This window comes from Cordyceps militaris (assembly GCF_000225605.1).
Source record: "Cordyceps militaris CM01 unplaced genomic scaffold CCM_S00002, whole genome shotgun sequence".
In the NCBI taxonomy this organism is placed as follows: Eukaryota; Fungi; Ascomycota; class Sordariomycetes; order Hypocreales; family Cordycipitaceae; genus Cordyceps; species Cordyceps militaris.
In genome coordinates, this window is record NW_006271970.1 from 2,633,974 (window position 1) to 2,655,829 (window position 21,856).

Here is a 21,856-nt window from a genome sequence, read left to right on the forward strand (position 1 = left end):
GCGCTAATGGGTAGACATGGATAGTATCAAGAGTGGCATAACAAATCCATCCACTTAGCAAAGCGGACAAGACGCCGACCTGGCATTATTACCGATTTTATTATTAATAAAAGTCATGAGGAAAAGTACAGGTACCAGACAGCGTTCTTTGTGCTTAACACAGCGCACGGCTATTCTCAACGTCATCGCTAAAACGACCAACCAGCAGAACCTACGTACCCTGGATACCCTAGAGCAACCCCCCCCACCCAAAAGCTTCAGCCGTCCGTCCATGATCTCACGCGACATCGCACTGCATCCCATCACAATCACGCGTCTACACGCTACCATCAAACCAATTACACCTCACTAACAAGAAGCAACACACCCCGACGGCGTTGGCAGACAATGGCGTCCCCCCCGCCGCCCCCGCCGCAGAAGACCGGTCTCGCCCTTCCCCTGCTCTACCGCGTCTTCTTCCTCTTCCTCGAGCCCATCTCGGCCTTCGTCGGCGCCTACTTTTGCCAGGTGCGCCAGGCGCGCTACCTCGCGCTGCTCGACGGGCCCTCGGCCGCCGCCGCGACCTACGCCACCGGCGCGCCGCCCCTCGGCACCTCGGTCGCCCTCTCCCAGCTCGCCAACATGTACCTCTTCTTCGCCCTCAACGAGGCCGTTGTCCTGCGCAGCACCAGCGACCTGCGTGTCTGGAAGGCCGTTCTGGCCGTGATGCTGCTGGCGGACCTGGGCCACCTGTACTCGATGAGCGCGCTGGGGCCGCGCATCTACTACGACGTCCTCGGCTGGAACGCGGGCGACTGGGGCAATGTGCCCTGGGTGTATGGTGGCGCTACGCTGCGCGTCTGCTTCCTGGCTGGTGTCGGCATGGGTATGAAAGCACCGGCGAAGAAGAGCCAATGAGTCAATTTGTAAAGAGAAGGCGATGGCAGTTCAGCGCCGAAGATGTGACATGCCGGAAAGTCGCACGCGGAGAGCCGGGGAGTTGCCATGAGGGATACATTGGAAAACTCAATCATGTAGCCGACGCAAAGCGTCGCTGTCGAGTGACTGGGAGGGAGCCTTGGTCTCTCTGACGCTTCAATCCCGAAGCCCCCAGCCTTGGAGGTCACTCATCGACGAAATAAGTTGCCGCACTGGCGCCGCTCGACTGTTTCGGGAAAGCCGCTCTGTAGGGCCGGCGAAATACAGCAAAAACCTTACAAAAAAAATCCAAAACTCACTTACATAGCCGTCGCTGTCCTGCTTGTCCCTTTGGACGTACGTGTGTATTCGTTCAACCACCAAGTCGCAGCCGCATCCAATGTCGCAGCCTCACCTCGTCCCGGAATACCGCTTCTGGAATCGCGCCGCGGAAGCCTCTATTTGTGAGGATTGTCTCTTGAGGTGGGGATTTGGGTTCACATTCTTGATCCGTATGTACGCCTATTCTCAACACGAGTGGACGGGATACCAGTGGCGCCTCGTTGTCTTGATCCGATGCTAGACAGTGGATGGAAGAGCTGTAGCTGTAGAGTCGACGAAGCCAGACAGTCTCCGAACCGAGATGAGACAGGAGAGACAAGGACCGCAGGGTGCGCGATCTGCATCGAGCAGAAGAAGAAAAAAACACTCGATGCCGGTGGGCAGCAGACCCATCGCTCGCCGGGCACAGAAACAAGGAACCTACCACGTTGAGGGAGAATATCGTGGCAATGTTGAGACATTCTGCCACACCCCTCGTTTGCTGTCGATGTCTGAGTGCTGCAAGTCATCAGCGCTTCTTGTAAGAGATGTCGGGATTTGTGGATTTCCTTGCAGAGAAAGAGGGCGAGAATACAAACCGCTCCTGCTTGCTTCGTAAAAACAGAGTAATTTAAAACCCCCCTGAATGTGATTCTGCCATTCTAAAAGAAGAGTAACACACGGACCGTCGGGCTGTTCGGGGTGAAGAGTCAGACAAAGTATCAGTGTCGATGATGCTTTCTGCACCTTCTGTATCCCGATCTACAGACTACGTACACGGCGGGACAGCATGCACTCACCTGCATCGATGTCTTCTTGTTTGGCCTCGTGCGCTCTGACGTAGTACATGTACATACTGACTCTTTTCTCCCGAGATGTCTCGGAAGAGTCCTTCTCCATCACCAAACCCCTCCTCTATTTACCTCATCAGGCTTCTCCCAAGGAAGCTTTCCAAGTGGCTCGGACGTTGCTGCTACATTACCTGTCACCACTGGGCCGACAAAATAACCCAAAAACCATGTGCGAAAGCAAGGTCTGGCTCATTACAGGATGCTCTTCTGGCTTTGGCCGAGAGATTGCCCTCGCCGCTCTCGCACGCGGTGACACCGTCGTGGCCACCGCGCGAGACCCTGCCACACTGGCCGATCTCGAGGCAACGGGTGCCATTGGGCAGCGTCTTGACGTGACAGAGGGAGACGCCAATCTTGCTGCCGTCGTGGACGACATAGTAGCCAAGACGGGTGGCAGGATCGACATCCTAGTCAACAACGCTGGATACATCCTCACCGGGGCCGTGGAAGAATGCAGCCGCGACGAAATCCAGGCCATCTTCAACACCAACGTCTTTGGCCAGCTCAGCGTCGCTCGCGCCGTCCTGCCCATCATGCGGCGACAGAGAAGCGGCACTATTGCCAACCTTGGCAGCATTATCGGCTGGCTCGGCATGCCGGGCGGTGGCATGTACTGCGCTACCAAGGCCTGCGCCGCCATGCTCTCCGAGGCCCTGCGTGGCGAGGTCGCCCACCTCGGCATCAAGGTGACGTGCATCGAGCCAGGCTACTTCCGCACCCCCTGCCTGGCCCCGGGCCGCCGAATCCGCGCCCGGACCGTCATTGAAGAGCTGGAGGAGGGGGCGACGGGCGCCACCATACGCTATCTGGACGCTGTTGACGGCAGACAGCAGGGAGATCCGGCCAAGGGAGCGGCGGTGATTGTCGAGGCGCTCACGGGCACGGGCAGGGCGGTGGGCCGAGAGCTGCCCCCTAGGTTTGTGATTGGAAAGGACGCGTACGAGATTGTGTCGGAGAATATCAACTCGAACCGAGCAAACTTGGAGTCGTGGAAGGATTTGACCACCTTGACTGATCATGATTCTTGAACAAAGTAGCGGGCGGGCAACAAAACCGCTGAGGATCTTTGTCGAGCAGAATGGCGGCCCGCTTGATTGAGTCTTTTGAAGGACGCTTGACTATTGAATGGTACCGTTGAATAGGAGAAGGCTAAATAAGCTGCTTACAATTCATTTTACTTTCCTACCGCTGTTAGAAACTGCTTCTTAGTTACATACCATTTTAGAAGGGAGGGAGGGGTCAGCTTTCTATTGGGGTCAGTATTTGAGACTCGTTGCTTTCGAAAACACTAGCGAAAATGGAGAGATACATTTTTGCGGACAAAATATGACCAATTTGAGAAGCAAAAATGGCGAGGCCTTCAAAAACGGATGGTGAGGCTGCACGGCCCAGAAGCTCCGGCCCGGTCCCGGCCGCCGAAGACCCGCTCCGTGTTGTCAATGCACATCCTAAACCCTCGTTGGTGGAATAATTCTTCTAGGGCCTCTGTGTCACCCCCACGGAGCCGGCCAACTACACCACATGTTAAAGCTCTAACGAGGCGTTGACTCGGCTTGATTGGGCAGTTGTTTGATGCCGGGGTGAATTGTCCGGGAGTTTGGCGGGGCGGCAGCTCCGTGGGGAGGGGTTCTTGAAAGCCGTGGAAGCATTTCGCCCGTCTTTTCTGCTTCTGCTGCTTCTTCTTCTCCCCATGTATTGGACTCTTTTTCAATTATACTCTGAGCCTCAAAAGAACCCAGCAATTAACTACAGTCGATCAACACCATGTCTTACCCCGAGCAGTTCATCGGCTTTCGGGCTCCCAACGCTGAGGCGTGGAAGGACTTTCAGAAGGAGTCGTGGGCGCCGCGCCCCTTTGAGGACGTGGACGTGGACGTGCAGGTCGAGTGCTGCGGCGTCTGCGCGAGCGACCTGCACAAGATCTCGGGCGAATGGGGTGCATGCCCGTACCCGCTGGCCGTCGGGCACGAGGTGGTCGGCCGCGTCGTGCGCGTCGGCGCCAAAGTGACGTTCGCGCAGGTCGGGCAGCGTGTCGGCGTGGGCGCGCAGGTCTACTCCTGCCTCGAGTGCCGGCAGTGCAAGAACGGCAACGAGACGTACTGCACTAAGCAGGTCGACACGTACGGCGGGCTGTACCCTAACACGGAGCACATTACCCAGGGCGGCTACGCGTCACACGTCCGCGTGCATGAGTACTGGTAAGCACCCTCTGTGCAATCGATCGACAACTGTTCCAGTGTCCGTTTGGTTGGCTAACAAGTTTGACGCGGCAAACAGGGTGTACCCCATCCCGGACGGCCTCGACAGCGCCCAGGCAGCGCCGCTACTGTGCGCGGGCATCACCGTCTTTTCGCCCCTCAAACGCTTCGGCGCGGGGCCCGGGAAAAAGGTCGGCATCGTGGGCGTCGGCGGCCTCGGGCACTACGGCATCATCCTCGCCAAGGCGCTCGGGGCGGAGGTCTGGGCCATTTCGCGGACGCGGGCCAAGGAGGCCGACGCGCGGGCCATGGGTGCCGACGGCTTTCTGGCGACGTGCGAAGCGGGCTGGCACGATGCGCCGCACGCCATGACGTTTGACCTCATCATCAACACGGCGACGTCGTTTGACGGGTTCGCGCTCGGTGAATACCTCAGCCTGCTCGACGTGCACGGGCGCTGGAACTCGGTCGGGCTGCCGGGCGGCGACGGCCTGGCGGTGCGCAACCAGGACTTTCTCGCAAACGGCTGCTTCATCGGCAGCTCGCACCTGGGCAGCCGCGCCGAGATGCTCGAGATGCTGGGGCTCGTCGCGGACAAGGGGCTACCGTCGTGGGTGGAAAGGATCCCGCTGTCCAAGGAGGGCCTGCAGCAGGCATTTGGCAAGCTGGAGACGAATAAGGCGCGCTACCGCTCGTGCATGACGAATTATGAGGAGCAGTTTGGCGCGTAGGAAGGGTGTTTGTAGATGAAGGGTGGAAAATGATTGAGTGATGTGGGTGCTGGGTTATTAAAGTTGGGCGAATGTGCCTCCTAACCTTCGTCGGTGCTGTATAGGTAGACATGTGGTAGACTGATTACCACGAGAAAAAAATCAAATTTGTGAAATCAGGTATTAACAGTGCACTCACATTCAAGTGCAATAGGAAAGGTGCGGTCTATTTGTACTGGTCGAGATCGGTGCATTCGTCTTGTTTCCCGCTTTGGACTTGGTGTCAGCGCAGGCAAGCGTGACTCAAACAACACATGTCAAGAATCGCTTGCACGGCCATTCGCGAAACAAACAGCCATGCAATCAAAGTGTTACAAATCAAGACGTTGCTCTCAGGGAATTTTATTTACTCCCAGCACCACGCACACGCACGTCATGTCCGCAACCGATCTCCAAGTCAAAACCGTCCGTTTGTCGCTTCGCGAACTGCCTCCAAACAGCCACCTCGTGCACGCGACCAACTGCCTCGCGACATGGGGCTCCGGCATCGCCGCCGAGCTGGCGAAGCTCTTCCCCGACGCCTGCGCCGTCTACAAGGCCTTTTGCCACGCCGCTAAGCCCCGCACCGCCGGCGACGACCGCTGGCCGCCGCGGAGCCTGGCCGGGCAGTGCCTCGTGATTCCGCCGCAGCCGCGCGATGTGGCGCGGGGCGCGCCGCGCGTGCACATTGTGTGCCTCTTTACGTCGTACGGCTACGGTATGCCTAACCGGCGGACAGGGAGGCCGGGTCGGGATGTGGCGGACAGGATTGTGCGGCAGACGCGGGCGAGCCTGCGGGCGTTTCGGCGGACACTGGACCAGGACGCACAGGTAGTCGCGGGCGCGGCCGCAGGTCGGGACGTGGCCGTCTACTCGCCCATGTTCAACTCGGGCGCGTTTCGCGTGCCGTGGCAAAGGACGCTCGAGGTGATTGAGGAGGAGTTCGCGGGCGCGAAGGCAACCTGGACGGTGGTGCTGCAACCGGCGCAACGAAGACGCCAAGCGTAACCTGCGATGCTGTGTTGGTTTGAGTGAATAAGACAGCCTCATGGATTATACAGCAGTGTTGCACATTTCTCAACTTCAGTTATTATTCAGCTTCGATTTCAGCTCTGTGGACCTCTGGTTTCCACCCTCAACTACAACGGACGGGAGGCTTGGTGAGCGCCAACTTCCGCCCCAAGGGAAGCAGAAAATCAAATTGCCTTTTCGACCGAAACAAGCAACGAGAAACACGGAATAAAATTTGCAGGGACAAACTGCTAGCTTTGAGAGGACCTGCATCATATTTATGAATAGCACCCAGCAAATAATGAATCCAACGGCTTTCTTCTGCCGACCCTTGCGGACATACACCACCTTGACAGCACCCGACTAACACGGAAATGGACCGGCGAAGGAACAGGGCTCATGAGTCCATCGTTCGGCGAGCCCAAAACGTACTGGCCAGCGCCGACAAAAGAGGGGTTTGCGTCCTACTTTGACACGCAGATTGGACAATGGCCTCGTGCGTGGATCCTGATCCTGACCTAACTCTAGGCACAAGGATCGAATTCTTGCCGCATTCCCATATTACCGATGCCACCGTTGTTCGGAGCGGCAAGCGCAGTCACCTCGGTGCCCTGATTCACGACGTTGATGAAAAAGCCCCGCCAGAACTGGGCGGCCAACCAACAGTGAGGAACAACGCTGGTTCGTCTTGGCCCTCAAGCCACAAGCCTGACTGGTGCCTTTTCTCCACAGAGTCGCGACATGTTAGAATTGCTAATTGATAATGGACGTACTTGGGCGGAAAAGCCACCTCAGGTGGTGACAAAGCATACAACACCCGGCGTCGGCCGACCAGCAGCCCTTGTCATTCTCCGTCCAGTCACCAATGCTCAATCACGGCTGTTTTCTTTATTCCCTGTCTTTTTTACCCCTTCTATTACATGTTTCCCCTTCTCAAGCCGCCCCGCCGCCCGCTGGGGACCGGCCTCGTGGTGGGCGCCGCCAGACAGCGATAAACTAGCCAGCCACCCAGTCATTTCCTCAGCCTATCGTGAATGACTACACCATCCTTCACCCATCATATAAAAACTTGGAATCGCCCGCCCTGACTCCCTCGAGGAAATGGAAAGACTTCAAAAAAAGCAAGAAGCTAAATCACAAACTTACACACAATCAATACGACTCTCACCCGCCTCATCCGGTTGCACACCACTTACACGGATCGACTCGGCCGGTGCGCTATAGAACAGCTCCTGAATTTCTACGCGAGCTTCTCAGCAGCAGCCATGTAAGTGTCACAAGAGTATCCAAAACTTTCCAACAATGCTTACCAAACACCCAGGTCACAGGTAGACGCCCCTCCGTACTCTGCCGTGGCACCCGAACAGCTCGTCCTCCGGCTACGCTACCGCAAACTCGCCGCGCGCAGCGAGATTCACAGCGTCGGCCTGTCCGCCTCCACGAGCGACCCCATTGCCTATGCCACCTTTAACGGCGGCCAGATGGACCAAGTCTGGCTGGACCTGTTTGAGCTCAACTCCCAGCGGAGCCTGTCCAAGGTGCCCGGCGCCCACGGCGCCTTTGCGCCGGCCGCCGCAAGCTCCCGCATCGCCACCCTGCGCGACTGGACCGTGTCGCTCGGTCCCGGCATCGACTATGTCCACGCCACGTCGCTTTTGCTGCGCGACGCGCGCACTGGCAAGTCCACCCTCGAGATCAAGGGCGCGTGCGGCGAGCCCGTCGCCTGGAGCCCCGACGGACGCGCTATCGCCGCCGCGGAGCCGCGCCGCCACCGCGTCGGCGTCTGGGACGCGCGCACCGGTGCACTGCGCGGCCGTGTCGTCTCTCATATCGACAAGGTCGTCCTCGCGGCGTTTACGCCCGACGCGCAGCTCGTCACGGCCGCGCGTGACGGCACGCTGTGCCTCACGGACCCTGCGACCAGCCGCACAGTGGCCCGGCTCGAGATTGAGGGCCTCGGCGCTGGCAACCCCCGCGCGCTGGCTGTGGCGCCTAATGGTGCCGTCGTGTCTGTCTGGGGCGCCGAGGTGCATGTCTGGCAGCCACGCGCGGCCCACGTTTCGTCGTACGCGCTGGCGTCGGTGCGGCGCGGACAAGGCGTCCCGCTTGCCGTGTCCCCGGACGGCAGGTACATGCTCTGCGGGACCGAAGACGGGTTCGACGTCATGGACGTGCGGTCAGGTGAGACGGTGGCGGAGCGCCCCGGCGGTGCGCTCGTCACGGCCGCAGCGTTTTCAGCCGACGCCGGCGTCGTGCTGCTCGGCCGCATGGACGGGTACCTCGAGGTCTGGGACATTACCAAGAAGGCCTAGTCTGATCCCGCTGTAATGTCTGGAGAAAAGACGAAGTTGCCTTGAATCTGCAGACTGGTCTTTTCCTCCCATGTTTTGCTTACTTTTGCGCAGCTCACTTGGCCATCTTGTTCCTACTACTTGCTTTCGATGGGCAGCTCAACTGCCCCCCCAAACATCACACAGGCTCAAGATAGCATAGTTTACCGCTTCTAACCACTTGCTTTACCATGAGGGCTCTACTCTGCTCCTACATACTGTATATACATCACATAATAGATACCCGGCGCATGCCACTTTTGTCTCTCTATCTGAACCTGACCCTGCGTGTATCCTCTGCGTACACTTGTCCAAAAGCCGTCATGCCGCCTCATCTGCTCATAAAAGGGCCACCTTTTATTGACGAAAGAGCATTTCCGCACCGCCATTCAAGCTGGCGCCCGTCTGGGGTACCTTGACCGCACCCTTGGCGACCAGCTCCGCCGCAAGCCGCGTGAGGAGACCGTCGCAGCCGCGCGCGGCCATGATGTCGGCCGACACGGGCAGCGGCTCCGCCTCGCCGGTGACATTGCTTAGCGTGCGAACCTCACCGAGCGGTAGCGCCAGGTCCGGCGTGCCCGTCAGCGGCGCCCAGTAGGCTGCCTGCAGCCCGCGCACGCCGGGCATGACGCGCATCGTCGTGCGCGGGTTCGGCGTCCCGAGGTAGTCGCTGTACAGCAGCAGCGCCGACGAGCAGCGCGCGTTTCCCGTGGCCGCGAGCACGTGCGTACCGAACCACGCGCGGGCGACCACGTGCTGCCGCCGGGCGGCCGGGTAGGCCGAGGCAGGCAGTGTCTGCGCCCACGTCCAGCGTGTGAGGGGTGACGGGTTGACAAAGGGCTTGCGGCCGCCGTGCTTCTCTGTGGTATTCGGTCAGAAATGTTCCATCCCGGCCTGTTTGGTTCACTCACTGGCATAATCGGCAAAGAAGGGCTTGCCGACGAGGTTCCACTGGTCAGTCGCTGTAAGCACCGTGTACGTGCTATTGAGGAACACAGCCAGCGTCACGTCGCCCACCTCGCTCGGCCGCGTGCGCGCCCAAAGCGCCTCGAGATCAATGGTCTCGACCTTGGCGCCGGTAACCTCGACGACGGCGTTCACGAACCCATCCAGCATGCCATCCACGTCATACCCCTTCCCTTTCGGCCAGTTCAACAAATACACCGTCTTTGGGTACTCGGGCGCCTTGACTCCGGCCAGCGACTTATAGCCCTCCCCGTACAGCACCTGCTGCGCAGTGTCCCACAGTGCCGGATCCCGCGTCAGTAGGCCCGGCGTGTCCAAGCCCGGACTCAGCGGTGTTACGCCCTCGAGCGACACGAGCCCCTCGGTGGGACGATTGCCAAAGACGCCGATGACCTGGGCCGGCCCGCGGACGCTCCCGCCCGTGTCCGTGCCAAGCGCGAGGTCCATCCAGGGGTAGGCCGCAACGCTCGCGGCGCCGCCCGAGGAGCTGCCCTCGGGCGAGGCGTAGCCGTCACCGCGCGGGTTGAACGGGAGATGCATGTCGACGGCGTCGGAGGTGTAGCGGTCGCCGAGGGCAAACTGCGCCAGCATCTGGTACCCGACAACGACGGCGCCGGCGTCGACCAGCCGCTGCACGGCGGTTGCGCTCGCATCGCACGGCAGGTCGTAGAGGTGGTACCAGGCGCGGTTGGCGTTGGAGCGCCGCGCGCCGCGCACGCAGAACAGGTCCTTGACGCCCAGCCGCACCCCCGCGAGCGGCTGCGCGGCGGTCACCGTGTAGTACAGCCGCGAGGGCACGCCCATGGTCAGCGTCATGGCCGTGGGAATCTGCGCCGACAGCGTCTGCACGCGCCCGCCGCCGTCGGTGCTCTGCAGCAAGGACCCGGTGAAGGCGTCGGCGTAGTCGTCGTACAGCCGCAGCGCGCGGTGCACTTTCCCGGTTTGTGCATGGAGAAAGTACGGTCCCGAGGGGAGTTGTCTGGTGGTGGTGGTGGTGTTGGGCGGTAGGTGCTGCACCAGCGCGGTGGTGTTGAGGAGCTTCATGGACGAGGGTGCGTGCTGCGAGGACTCGGACAGAAAGCGGCCGTCAGCCACGTAGACGCCGCCCCAGAGAAACGACGGCTGGAAGACGTCGTCGCGCTCAAGCCAGCTTTGAAGCAGCGAGTCCAGGCTCGTCGCCTCGGCGGTGCTCTGGACCACCGTCACCGGCATGAAGCCTCCGGCCGTGACCGCAGCGAGGTCAATACGAGGCAGAGGCAGCTCCCCGGTCACGTGTGGATCGATGAAGTAGTAGATGCCGTCGAGCTGCACGCTGGCACCGTCAAAAACGACGTTGGCTGCGTAGACGCCGCTCAAGACGCCAAGGACAGCCCAATGGCTACGCTTTGCGAAGTTCAGCATATTTCTCTGGTGGCAGGACTACAAAGTAGACTGGCTTGATGGCAAGACTAGTATTTGCGCATCCCCCGGCTGCTATTTATTCCTCGGAGTGAGTGCGGAGAGGGCTCATCACTTAACAAGGCTACCGGCCGGACCAATGGTGACACGAGACCGTTTCCGTGGTGGGATCATGTACTGCATGCATATTGGCATCCTCCACAGGAGCAGATCGAAAGGGGAAAAGACGGCAGGATTATGATCTGCAATGTGTGTAATAGTTACATGTTCTCTCCCTTGGTGAGCGAATGAGAGACACCGCTCGGAGTTGTCTCTGCGTCTCTGGATGCTCGGACAAGGAGGGGGGGGGCTGGTACCCCGCGGGGGAGACGAGAAGGGCATGACTTCGGCCTGGGTCATCACTCCATGCAATCCTGCAGGATTCCTGACCGGTGGGCCGGACCGTGATGTGCAGATGGGCTGAGCACAACGGTCAAGATGGCGAGAGACGGAATGCTGTTGCAGCAGCCCCAGGAGCGCAGTTTCCGAAAGAAGCCTCGCCGAAGTACACCGAGGAGGGAGGACACTGGAACAAAAAAAAAACACGTAGTAACTACCTAGTCTTGGTCCCTCCTTACCTAGGTACCTAGTAGGGTTTCTTCCAACTAGAAGCGTAGATAGTTTAAGTATTCAATATTCGCTTCGAGGTTAGTTTTGTGGTCCGATTTGGCGGGCCGCTCGGAGCTTGCCTAGCGTGACACGAACCCAGGCTTTTCCTTTTTTGACATTACTGATGAATTCCTGATGTCGGAGCCTTCATAATTTGCATAATTTGGCCTTGGCCGGCGTACTAGGAGAGTGCAGAGAGAGATAACTGGTGCCCGAGTACTCGGTTATCGGAAGAGTCGTCAGGCGGCGGGACCTGCTATTGCTTTCTGAGTTTATATATTAAAGACATAAATGTATATATAATGCAAGTCTCTACACAGGTCTCGCGACGCCGCTCCGCATCTTGCAGAGAGAAGAGTTCGTAGGCCAAGAGACGAAACTTCCACTTACAAACTGTGGTGGGTATGTACTTCCGATGGAATGCTGCAAAGCGCAAGAAATCAGGAAAAAACGCACGCTCTGAAAAATGCCATCCCCATATCGCTTCAAATGCTTCATGTCCAGTCTAATATGCCCCTCGACGCATTCCAATGCTCTTCTCCACACCTACACCATTGAAATCGCCCATACATCTTTTCCGCCACCCCAAACATCTCACAACGCTTCTTCATTTCATTTACCCCTTCTTGCGCTAGATTCGAGTTTCGGCACGCCGTTCAATGGCAGCATCGGTTGTCGCAGTTCGAGTTCGGTCAACTAGGCTGCCCACCCCAGCGTCTCCAAGGTATTCTTCGATTCAGACGCCGTCATGCTGCAGACGCCCAGTTGCCGTGCTTGAGCGCCGCGGCGCAGGCGCTGGAGGGATGCGCCAACCTTCCAGTACTCGGTTTCGTCGATGACAAAGAGATATCGCTTACCGTCCTGGTCACGAACTGTCGTGCGGAGCAAATGAAGCCCTCGGGCTTTCCACTCGCCCGACTGACCAGTCGAAGAAGTGTTAGTGTTACCAAATTTTTGTTCGCAAAGGCCGAGACGGCAACAGTCCTTGCACGCCTTGAGCATGTCAGTCAGGTAGACATCCGCATCTTCGCCCATGAAAGGCTTGTTGGGGTCCCTGTCGCTTGCACGTGCACGGCCTGTTGCCATCTTGTAAAGCAAATTCGCACTCTTGTTGTTGGGATTGGGAATCGAAGCAGACGCATAATTCAAACAGTGCGGGGGGCACCATACCTCGACCAACTTGAGGGTCCATGCCTTGACGTCCCATTCGCGTTGTGGCACGCCGCGAACGTCATCGTCAATAAACAGGCCTTCAGTGGTGATGCGCAAGATTAAACCGTCCGTGACGGAGCCCACGCCCGAGATGAGCTGGCTCGCAGGCGTCTTGGCATATTGGTTCATAAACAGGTAGACAGCCTGTATGACAATCTTGTCTGGATCTTTCGTCGTGTACGGACCACGCATCGAAGGCGGAGGCGAAGTGCGGGCTGTTGTGTGAGAGGGTGTCCATGAACCATCCGAGGCCATGGAACCCCCAGAGTTTCTTCGCTGCTGTCTCCTCGCCTTATCGTACGGGCGGTAGGAGAATTCTTCATCACCGACATACGTCTTCGCCGTCGGGGCTGGTGGGGGTTTGGGCGAGGTCGGAGGCGCTTTCGTGGTGGTTGAGCTTGGTGGCACTGGAGGTTTTCCATTGGGCCACATGCTCATCTTTTCCCCAACACCAGAGAACGCATAACTGCTTCCACCACGATTCGTTGTTGGCGGTACTGCCTGTGTTGATGATTGGGATGGTGCTTGTGATGGAGGAGGCGGCGGTGCTGCAGCCTTTGCTTTCGCCGCAGCAGCGTTGGCCTCCGCAGCCTTGGCCGCTGCGACCTTTACTGCAGCTGCCTGGGCTTCCTTTTCCTTTTTGTCGGCAATTTCCTTGTCTTTTCGCTGCTTCTCCTTTTCTCGTTCTATTCTCTCCTTGGCCTCCTTGGCACGGAGCTCTGCTAAACGTTTGGCAAGCTCCTCACGACGCTTCAGCTCAGCTTCTTTTGCTTTTCGTTCCTCTTCCTTTCTTCTCATATCGTCTCGTGCCTTCTCCCATGATCCTTTAGCTGACGGTTTAGGGTTCTCTGGTCTCTTGTTTGCTGGTTGCGGTGGTGGTCTTTGCCAAGAGGATTGAGGCTTCTCAGCACCCGCATGCGGAGGAGGTGGCGGGGGTGGTTGGTGTGATTGTGGTGGCGGTTGCTGAGGGGGCGGCTGCTGAGGTGGCGGTTGGGGCGGCGGTTGAGGTGGCGGCTGAGGCGGCGGTCCGTTGGGGGGTGGTGTAGAGGTATAACCGCCCGGAGGAGGACCGGCACTTGGGCCAGAGGTGGGCGGAGGACTGGATGACTTGGACTTGGACCTCGAGGAGGAGCCGGTGTCATTTTGGGTGCGTCCGAGAGCCCAGGCACCAAAACCAACGCCAACGATAAGCAGTGTTATGCCCATGTTACCGAGACCTTCGAAGCTCTCCCACCAGGTGCGAAAAGCAGGTGCCATGCTCTGGCACAGCACAACAAGTATCAAAGCTGAGGCAAAGCCGGCGACGAAGCTGTTGATGTTGGGTTGCAGAGAGGGCAGGTAGAGAAACCCAGAGCCGGCTGAGTGTTCAGGAATTACAAAAATGTCGTATTTGCCCGGGGGAAGACCACCAGACCGCGGCATCTCGCCATGGGGCGGGGGCGGAGGGGGCGCACTCATGGCAAGTGCGCCTTATGGGGAGCGAAGGAAAGAGAACGCCAGAGACAAGATCAGAAAGAAAACGCTATAGTCGGGGGTATCTTGAGGACGCCATTTGGCAGAAGTCGTGCAGTCGTGACAGGAAGTTTGAAGCTGCGACGTGGTGTTAGCGCTTGCGTTGAGAACAGGCGGGATGTCGCGGTTGAAACACACAAACGGGCGGGAGCAAGGCGACAAGACACGAAGACGATCGAAGGCGAAGCAAAGGGAAGACGATGGAGGCTTCCCGAGCCAGCCAAGGAGTAAATCGAACGGAGCAGAGAATAGGAGGTGGGTGGTCGACGGTCGACGCTGCGGAAGCTTGTTGTTTAGCTTGCCCCCAACGGGCGGATAGCAGAGACCAATACAGAGTCGGATGTGCTTTAATCGGTCGTGTTGGTTCACGAGCACGGAAATAGCAAAGGATGAGCAAAACGAGGTCAGATCAAGGAGGAATCCAAGCGGCAGCAAAGAAGAATTCTGAATCGGTAGAAATGGGGGGACGGGCTACACCAAAAGCCGATGGAAATATGGTGGTGGATTGGTGGTGGTCCTTGTGTTTACTTTGGCTGGGTTGGGACCTTGGGAGGGATCCAGGATCCAGGGTCAGCGACTTTTTTTTTTTCACTCCCCACTTTGTCCAGTGGAGAGCCAGATTACGTTACAGTGCACGAGTGCCTACCTACTAACCTGTTACGAAGTCTTGTTACAGGCCTTTCCGTGGCAGCCCACCCGGCAGCCTTTTTTTAGCGCGCAAACACAGCAAACGCACTGCCTGCCAAGCAGTGAAAAATCCCCCTCCTCTCCTCCTCCCCTCCTCAACCTCACTCAACCTTTTCCCTTTGTCTCTTCACCTTCCCGTCCAACCGTCCAATGATGCCATCTTCCATCACCTCTCACGCCCGCTACTGAAATTGCCACACACACTCGGCAGGCCCTCATTTCACCCCGCCGGCGGTTCATGTTACTCTCAACAAGCCAATCACCCAATCACCCGGCCTGCGCCACGGTTTGATACCGCAGACAGGGCTCCTGGTGCCACCCGTTGGCCGTGTCTGTCCCCCAATCATCCATCGGTGTACGGACGGATCGCATGCACGCAGCACAATGCACAAGAGCGGATGTTGTTGCGGAGGCGAGGCGAGGCTCGCCACACTTTGATCCGCAGCCATCGTCAGTCAACCAGTCTCGATGATGCCGACACCGGCATTCCTTGCCCTGCCATCCGAAGACGCCGAATTTGGCAGGACCCTGCGGCAGTTTTTGGACCAGGGGGACTCTGAAATGAACAAGTAGCAGGGCCCCTGTAATAAATCATACTCCCTATTATATCTCATCAACATTGTCACGCCGCACGAGAAGTGCCTCTTGTTGCTTGACGAGAGCCCGGAGACGAAGTGGCCAGACCCAAACGCATCCGGGTAACGTCGTGCGAACGACTGCTCATATGCATCACTGCCCAACCGCAGCTGCGACTCCTCCCAATCGGGTCGTCCCCCAATCTGACCCGGCCGAGTCAGGAGGGGCGGGAACCGTCGAAAAAGACATGCATCCCTCTGCATACCTAGGCGGTCAAGGCTGTCAAGTCACCAGTATCCTCACAAACCACGCGTTCTGCAGCGGGGGAACACGTTCAGCCTGGTACATGCATGACCAAGGTTTGACACAAGACAAAACCATGCCGCGCTCGCGTTTTTGTTAGGCGCGCTGCTCCATCTGTTCTTTTCCTGGATTGGATACAAGGGACATAGTATCAATAGCAGGGAAATGTCTATACCAAGACGGGCATCGCAAAAACTGCCAAAAGATGAAGATTGCCTAGTCCAAAATTAGGTCCCATTGTTGTGGTGCTCGTCCTTTGCTGAGACGCTAGCGTCCCGCCGTTGCCGGGCAACCGCCCTCACTAGCTTCATATCTGACGTATCTGACGTAGCCACCACGGCTAGACCCGTCCTTGCCGCCCGGCCTGCATCTCCGTTGCAATTCTGCCAATTTGGCCACTGCGGCGCGGTTCGCATGCAGTCACCGAATTAAGCAGATGCGGCATAAAGTGATGTGTGTTTCTATATGGCATATCTGTGTCGCCGAACTCGCTGCGATAACCGCAACCAGCTTGCCAGCGGACCGCCAACTTGACATTGGCAGGCCCAAAAAGAAAAAGAAACAGAATACATTGTGTCTTAAAGGAGCGTTGGTATGAATTAACGATTCATACCCCAATGGAATACGCGCTGGGCCTGCCAGTATTCCACCCTCCCTGCTCCGGAAGCTGCGGCTGTGGCTCGGATTAGAGTCGCATTCAGAGGCATCCGACGTGCTCTTACCAGCCCCAGCACCTTACAATAGGCGTACGGCATATGAGAGCTCTTCGTCATCCAAGTTGTGCCAGCGCTTTCATCTAGTTGTGCCCGTTCGTGTCGATGAGAGCAATACACTCGTACCTTTTCATGAACGCCCAGATGTCCAGAAAGAAGCCAGTCAGTCATTACGGCGCACCATTCATTCAGACGCTAGAACAACTCATTTTTTTCACTACAGAGCTAAAAAGAAAAAGGCGTAAAGATAGTAATACGTCGGACAAACTCGCTCATGCACCTAATTACGGATGGTCTTGGCTGTACGCTCCTGTCTCTTTTGCTGGCCGACGAGACCATCACGAAGTATCTGTGGCACATGCAGGACATCACAGTTCAATTTCATGTCTGCCATGTCATTATTCCCATATGTTAACCGAAGGTTCTTTCATCCATTCTCAAACTGCCGCAGTATCTCGATCACAAACTTTACTAATGAAGTTGACGGGAGTCGATTTCCATTCACATATCTGCCCAGGAGAACGACAGTCTCAACTTCAAGCCTAAAATGTGATATCAGAGTGAAAATATTATAGCGCAGGAAAATGTGCAACTGTGTCCGGCATCCATAGCTTTGACCGGGCTGCACCATGCGGCGGCGCTCTACAGGTTGACGCGGGGTTGTACTCGAGAGCCCTAGAGGAGAGGACTCATGCATTTGGTTCGCGGTTTGCCGTTGCTTTTTCTTTGGTCCATCTCTGCAGTCTCGCCTCAGGAAAAAGAAATTCCAGCAGAGTTGGCCACCCTCGCCACGTCATGATGATGGTGGTTGGTGCACGCGCACACTCTTTCGGCTTCCAAAATAGGCTCGCCGGCAATCGTCCAATTGTTTGTTTGCCCACACCACGCTACAAACCCAACGTCCGCAACGGCGTCAAGACGTTTCCAGAACCCTTTTTTTTTTTCAGTGTGTTTGCCGATGTTTCCATAAGACCGGTTGACGGTCGACCAATTTTTTCGTCCAGCCAGCTTCTTCTACTCCATCAAGCATCATCAGCCTTGAAGAACCTGTTTGTTTGATCCCTTGGCACATCGATCGAGCCCGTGGCTTTTGACCAGGCCAAATAAGCAACAGCCCGCACACAGTCATGTCGCTGTACCTTGCGCCGGCAGGCGAGGCCGACGCCGACCGCTTCGCCGCCATCGAACAGGCCGCCCTCCCCAACGACGCCACCAGCGCGGTGCTCTTTCCCGGGCCGTTCCCCGAGGGCGGGATATCACGCGGCGACCAGCTGCGCGAGCACCTCCTCAGCGACCCCGACTGCCACTGGGTCAAGGTTGTCGACCGCGACCTCGAGGCGGCGGGACGCGGCGACGAGGCTACCGTCGCCTTTGCCGTGTGGTACTTTTGGCCCGCGCGGGGCAAGCCGCTGCCCACGTCCGCATGGGGCCCCGGGACCAACGCCGAGGCGTGCAAGCTCTACTTTGGCGGGCTCGACCGGCGGTGGGAGGAGGATGTTGGCAGCAAGCCGCATGCGTGTAGGTCCCGGGGACTATCCTGGGGTGTGTGCGCCCATCAACTACGGCTAATTCATCCATTGCAGACCTCAAGTATGTGCATACCGACCCGGCGCACCAGCGCCGAGGGGCCGGCGCCTTGACAATGGCGTGGGGCACCAAGGAGGCCGATGCCAGGGGCCTGCCGGCGTACGTGCAGGCCTCGCCGCAGGGTCAGGGGCTCTACGCCAAGTTTGGCTTCGCGCTCATCGACACGTACGCCGTGGATCTCTCCCCATGGGGCGGGCCGGCGCGCGACGAGACGGCCATCATGATGAGATCCGCCGGGGCAGCGCAGCCATAGCAATAGAGTATCTTCGGAAGAATGAGGTTTGGAAGAGGCAGTGTTCAGATAGATAACGGTGATGGATATATATGATTACCCAGTTTCTAACTCAGAGGGTGTATACCATCGATGCTCGTGTACAGCAAGACAAAAAGATACATGGCTGAAAGCAAAAAGAAAGTTGTCATTGTACCGTCGCAGATGCCCGCCAATATGTTGATGGAATAGCACAAGAATTCAAAAAGCTTCACAACTGGACTCCGCCAAGGAGTAACAGAAGGACACAAACAACCCACATGCACGCGCGGTACACGCAGCGCGCCAGCCAACCGAGCCGCGCCCCGGCCTCTGCGGCGGCCACGCACAGTCGGACCGCCAGCGTCAGCACCGGCAGCGCGAGCCCCCGTCACATCTTGCGGATGCGGTTGTTGGCCACGCCGAGCTTGCCGCGGACACGCGCCTCATCTTCGTCGAGCACGTCAAGCATCTGCGTCTGCCGTTCTACCTCCTCATTGATCTGAAGGCCCATTTCCTTTTGCCGCCGTATAATGGCCGTCAGCTGGTCGAGCTGCAGATCCTGCGCCTCCATTTCCTGCTTCTGCAGCAGCAGAACACCCTGGTTGTCGAGCTCACGTGTCTTGTCCGTCTCCGAGGCCGGCGCGCCGCCGCCAAGGCGACGGCCGCCTGGGCGCGCGCTGTTGAGCAGCTTGGCCTTTTCCGGTGACATGGACAGGCCATCACCGCGCGCGGAGCTGCCGCCGAGAACGCTGCTGGGCATACTATTGGCCAGCTTGTCGAGGCCCTCACGCTCCATCTTGGCCGTCGACACGAGGTCGCGCCGACGGCGCAGCTCGCCATCGCCGATGCGCCCCGACTCTTGCAGCTTCTTGAGGCCTTCGGTAAGAATTACGACCAGTGTGCCGCCGCGGACAATCGATTTGCGGGCGGACGCGGCGGCTTCGGCCACTGCCGTCATATTGCCGCTGTCGGCGGCGCCGTCTCGTTTCGAGAGTGCGATTCGGGCGTCGTGGAGGTGCTGCTTGAGCTCCTTGTGCAGGTCAAGCCATGTCGCGGGATCGGCCGCGCCCGACGCGACGTTGGAGGCTCGCCCGCCTGCCGAGACGGCCGAGTTTGTGGTGCTGGAGTTGGGGAGGTTGAGAAAGGCACGCCACGCCGGGGTGTCGCGCCAGCGTCGGTCGGGCGACTCAGCAATCGTCTTGAGGTAGCGCTCGAGGCCGACTTGTCGCTCGCGCGCCAGGTCAGGCGAAGTGACTGTTGATTTGAGCCAGTGCTTTTGTGGCAGTGGCTGGGGTGGTGCCGAGCCGACCTGCTGGAGCAGTGTCTCATGCAGCTTGCCAAAGTCCGAGTAGCGCTTCTGTACGACAAAGGACCGCAGCGGTAGCCGCAGAGTGATATTGTATAGTGTATATGGCTTCCCCGAACCCTCGTCGGAGATGCTCGTGGATGGAATGGCTATTTCTGGAGGTGGTGCCATTGTTCACCGAGGTGTGACGTCTACGGCTCTAGTCGTGTGTTCGGCTCGTGTGCTCGACCGCCAATCTCGCCGATGCCTGCCTGTCCCAACTTGATTGCAAGAAACAAGAGCCAGGAGATGATGAAAGTCGATGTGAATATGAAGGCGACTGTCGATGGTTGCCTGCTGGTGGTCGCGTGGTCAGTGTAACTAAGGTTGTCAGGCGGCTGGAAAAGTGATGATGCAAGTTGTTTCGGACAGGTGCTGCTGGAGCGGGCCTGGTGAGAGATGCGGCGATGTGCCCAACCTGTTACAGTGGTCTCTGCAGTGTGGTAAGCCCCAACAGTGCTGCGCTAGTGCTGGTGCGACAGACTCAAAGCACCAGCACCTTGCTGACGATTTCGGCTTGAATAAAGTTAGTAGTAATTACCAATGACATATCCATGTCACACATTCATGAGCAACAGCGTCTTTAATACGCCGGGCAGCTTTAATAAAGTCTATATCCCTTGTCACTGTTACGTGGATTCAGCTTCGACGATTGCATCCCATCCTCAATATCAGCCCGAACGAGCCCCGACAAAGACCTTGTCCAATGCCTTTTAATTGTAATTACACTGCTTCAGTCCAGTTTGCCCACCAGTCAACCCGCCACTCGAGCTGCTTTCGCTCGCGACGCAGCCCTGACTCTATAAAAGCTTTGTGCAGGTGTCAGCAGCTTGGTCTCCCTAGTTGCTCCAGATCAAATGCAGCTCCATTTCGTTAAGTCGTCACATAGTCCGCTCCTTGGCATTTTTAGAATGTCTCCTGGTCCTCCGCTGCTTCTCCCTCCTCTGGAATTTCAAAGCCTTCCTCGGTGGAGTATAGAATGGTTTGGATGTGCTTGACGAGGCCATCTTCCTGCTTCTCGAGTTCGGGATCCTCGTCGATAGCCTGCTGGATGAGAAGCTCAATGTCACGCAGCTTGCTAAAGTAAAAGTCACGTTCGCGCTCGAGGCCAACCACAGTCTCTTTCAGCGTGGCATTCTCTTGCTGGAGGGCGGCAGAAGGCGCTCCGCCGGTTCTAGGGGCAGCGCGACCAGGGGCGGTGCTTGGTGTGATGCCGCCTCTTCTGGCGGCACCACCGCTGGAAGCCACTGGGGCCTTGGGCCCGCTGGCCGCAAGCGTGCCTCCCTTTCGACGGGCGACGGCATCGTATTCGTGATCGGGGAAGTTCAGGTCCCAAAACTTTTTCGTCCACTGCAAGAACTCAAGATTGTCTTGCATCCTGCACTTGACGAGCTGCTCGATCGGGATGGGCTTGTCGATCTGGTGCTTGGCGAAAGTGTCTGTTGCCGTTAGGTTAGAGCGCGGCCGCCGTTTGAGTCGGGAGACTCGACTTACTCTGCAGCACTTTGAAATTTTGAACATATGCATACTCGCCATTGACGTTAAATTTGACCTTGTGCATGGGCACATCCATGTATATACTGTCATAGACCTGGCAGAGTGCAGCGCTATTGCGGTGTTAGTCGTTCGTTTGCCCCTGGCGTCGCTCACAATTTCAAGCGGGGGAGGGGTAAAAATCTGGTGCAACGTACCCTGTGCCGCATTGCTCAACTTTGGTGATGTTGAGCTGCAGGAGGTTGTTCAGCCATTGAACAAGTTCTTGCCTGTCGTCGTCGGATTCGTCAGTCTAATTCGCGGGCATGCGATGCGAAGCTGCGGTGAGGCGGCGTGGACCTACCGAGATTCGCCCATTGTGCCTTGTTGATGGTGCGGTCGGTGCCGAGTCGAAGGGTTTGGTTGAGTGTGTCGCTATGGGAAATAGATATGCAAAAAATGAGTCTTGAAATGACGACGTGGATATCGAGTTGCTGCAGTTGCAAATCGCCCTTGTTTGAGAATGCAGTCAACAGGGAAACACTGGTTGCTCGTGAGATTATCAACTGTTGAATGGAGAGTACGCGCCCAGCGAACAGTAAAAGCAGCCGGCTTCTGGTCGGCCAATCAACCAACGGTGGGGTCTGGCGTGCTGGCCAAAGCAGTTTGTAGGTAATTTGCCATGGATCACGTGCATCGACCCCCAGAACAGGGACCACTCGTAGCCGCTCGAACGGCAGAACGGAGCTCTCATACTCACCGCCAAAATTTCAAAAACGGCAGAAAATTATGGACAACCAGCCGCGCCGTAAATTTTATGTCCTTT

The 21,856-nt window shown here is 57.6% G+C and overlaps 12 protein-coding genes across 12 annotated transcripts; 6 read left to right on the forward strand and 6 right to left on the reverse strand.

Annotated features, from left to right (window-relative positions):
* Nucleotides 1-387: 387 nt before the first annotated feature.
* Nucleotides 388-897, forward strand: CCM_02759 (uncharacterized protein; the record flags this gene model as incomplete). The annotated part of the gene is made up of 1 exon (XM_006667911.1): nt 388-897. The coding sequence occupies one exon, from the start codon at nt 388-390 to the stop codon at nt 895-897; it is 510 nt and encodes a 169-aa protein (XP_006667974.1).
* Nucleotides 898-2,236: 1,339 nt separating this feature from the next.
* On the forward strand, nt 2,237-3,097 carry CCM_02760 (3-oxoacyl-(acyl-carrier-protein) reductase; the record flags this gene model as incomplete). The annotated part of the gene is made up of 1 exon (XM_006667912.1): nt 2,237-3,097. One exon carries the CDS (start codon nt 2,237-2,239, stop codon nt 3,095-3,097), a length of 861 nt encoding a protein of 286 aa, XP_006667975.1.
* A 736-nt stretch (nt 3,098-3,833) lies between these two features.
* On the forward strand, nt 3,834-4,998 carry CCM_02761 (oxidoreductase; the record flags this gene model as incomplete). Its single annotated transcript, XM_006667913.1, has 2 exons — nt 3,834-4,267; nt 4,347-4,998. The coding sequence occupies 2 exons, from the start codon at nt 3,834-3,836 to the stop codon at nt 4,996-4,998; spliced, it is 1,086 nt and encodes a 361-aa protein (XP_006667976.1).
* A 414-nt stretch (nt 4,999-5,412) lies between these two features.
* On the forward strand, nt 5,413-6,024 carry CCM_02762 (phosphatase, putative; the record flags this gene model as incomplete). The annotated part of the gene is made up of 1 exon (XM_006667914.1): nt 5,413-6,024. One exon carries the CDS (start codon nt 5,413-5,415, stop codon nt 6,022-6,024), a length of 612 nt encoding a protein of 203 aa, XP_006667977.1.
* A 491-nt stretch (nt 6,025-6,515) lies between these two features.
* Nucleotides 6,516-8,339, forward strand: CCM_02763 (Quinoprotein amine dehydrogenase; the record flags this gene model as incomplete). The annotated part of the gene is made up of 3 exons (XM_006667915.1): nt 6,516-6,708; nt 7,032-7,294; nt 7,356-8,339. 3 exons carry the CDS (start codon nt 6,516-6,518, stop codon nt 8,337-8,339), a joined length of 1,440 nt encoding a protein of 479 aa, XP_006667978.1.
* A 375-nt stretch (nt 8,340-8,714) lies between these two features.
* Nucleotides 8,715-10,724, reverse strand: CCM_02764 (Amidase; the record flags this gene model as incomplete). The annotated part of the gene is made up of 2 exons (XM_006667916.1): nt 8,715-9,217; nt 9,269-10,724. 2 exons carry the CDS (start codon nt 10,722-10,724, stop codon nt 8,715-8,717), a joined length of 1,959 nt encoding a protein of 652 aa, XP_006667979.1.
* Nucleotides 10,725-12,065: 1,341 nt separating this feature from the next.
* On the reverse strand, nt 12,066-14,039 carry CCM_02765 (uncharacterized protein; the record flags this gene model as incomplete). The annotated part of the gene is made up of 1 exon (XM_006667917.1): nt 12,066-14,039. The coding sequence occupies one exon, from the start codon at nt 14,037-14,039 to the stop codon at nt 12,066-12,068; it is 1,974 nt and encodes a 657-aa protein (XP_006667980.1).
* A 1,008-nt stretch (nt 14,040-15,047) lies between these two features.
* CCM_02766 (uncharacterized protein) lies at nt 15,048-16,766 on the reverse strand (the record flags this gene model as incomplete). Its single annotated transcript, XM_006667918.1, has 6 exons — nt 15,048-15,336; nt 15,414-15,559; nt 15,664-15,671; nt 15,962-16,042; nt 16,273-16,314; nt 16,661-16,766. 6 exons carry the CDS (start codon nt 16,764-16,766, stop codon nt 15,048-15,050), a joined length of 672 nt encoding a protein of 223 aa, XP_006667981.1.
* Nucleotides 16,767-16,799: 33 nt separating this feature from the next.
* On the reverse strand, nt 16,800-17,069 carry CCM_02767 (uncharacterized protein; the record flags this gene model as incomplete). The annotated part of the gene is made up of 1 exon (XM_006667919.1): nt 16,800-17,069. One exon carries the CDS (start codon nt 17,067-17,069, stop codon nt 16,800-16,802), a length of 270 nt encoding a protein of 89 aa, XP_006667982.1.
* A 430-nt stretch (nt 17,070-17,499) lies between these two features.
* CCM_02768 (Acyl-CoA N-acyltransferase) lies at nt 17,500-18,212 on the forward strand (the record flags this gene model as incomplete). The annotated part of the gene is made up of 2 exons (XM_006667920.1): nt 17,500-17,890; nt 17,956-18,212. The coding sequence occupies 2 exons, from the start codon at nt 17,500-17,502 to the stop codon at nt 18,210-18,212; spliced, it is 648 nt and encodes a 215-aa protein (XP_006667983.1).
* A 388-nt stretch (nt 18,213-18,600) lies between these two features.
* Nucleotides 18,601-19,689, reverse strand: CCM_02769 (SNARE complex subunit (Vam7), putative; the record flags this gene model as incomplete). Its single annotated transcript, XM_006667921.1, has 1 exon — nt 18,601-19,689. One exon carries the CDS (start codon nt 19,687-19,689, stop codon nt 18,601-18,603), a length of 1,089 nt encoding a protein of 362 aa, XP_006667984.1.
* A 774-nt stretch (nt 19,690-20,463) lies between these two features.
* Nucleotides 20,464-21,408, reverse strand: CCM_02770 (Calponin-like actin-binding protein; the record flags this gene model as incomplete). The annotated part of the gene is made up of 4 exons (XM_006667922.1): nt 20,464-20,996; nt 21,052-21,164; nt 21,249-21,320; nt 21,395-21,408. 4 exons carry the CDS (start codon nt 21,406-21,408, stop codon nt 20,464-20,466), a joined length of 732 nt encoding a protein of 243 aa, XP_006667985.1.
* Nucleotides 21,409-21,856: the final 448 nt, after the last annotated feature.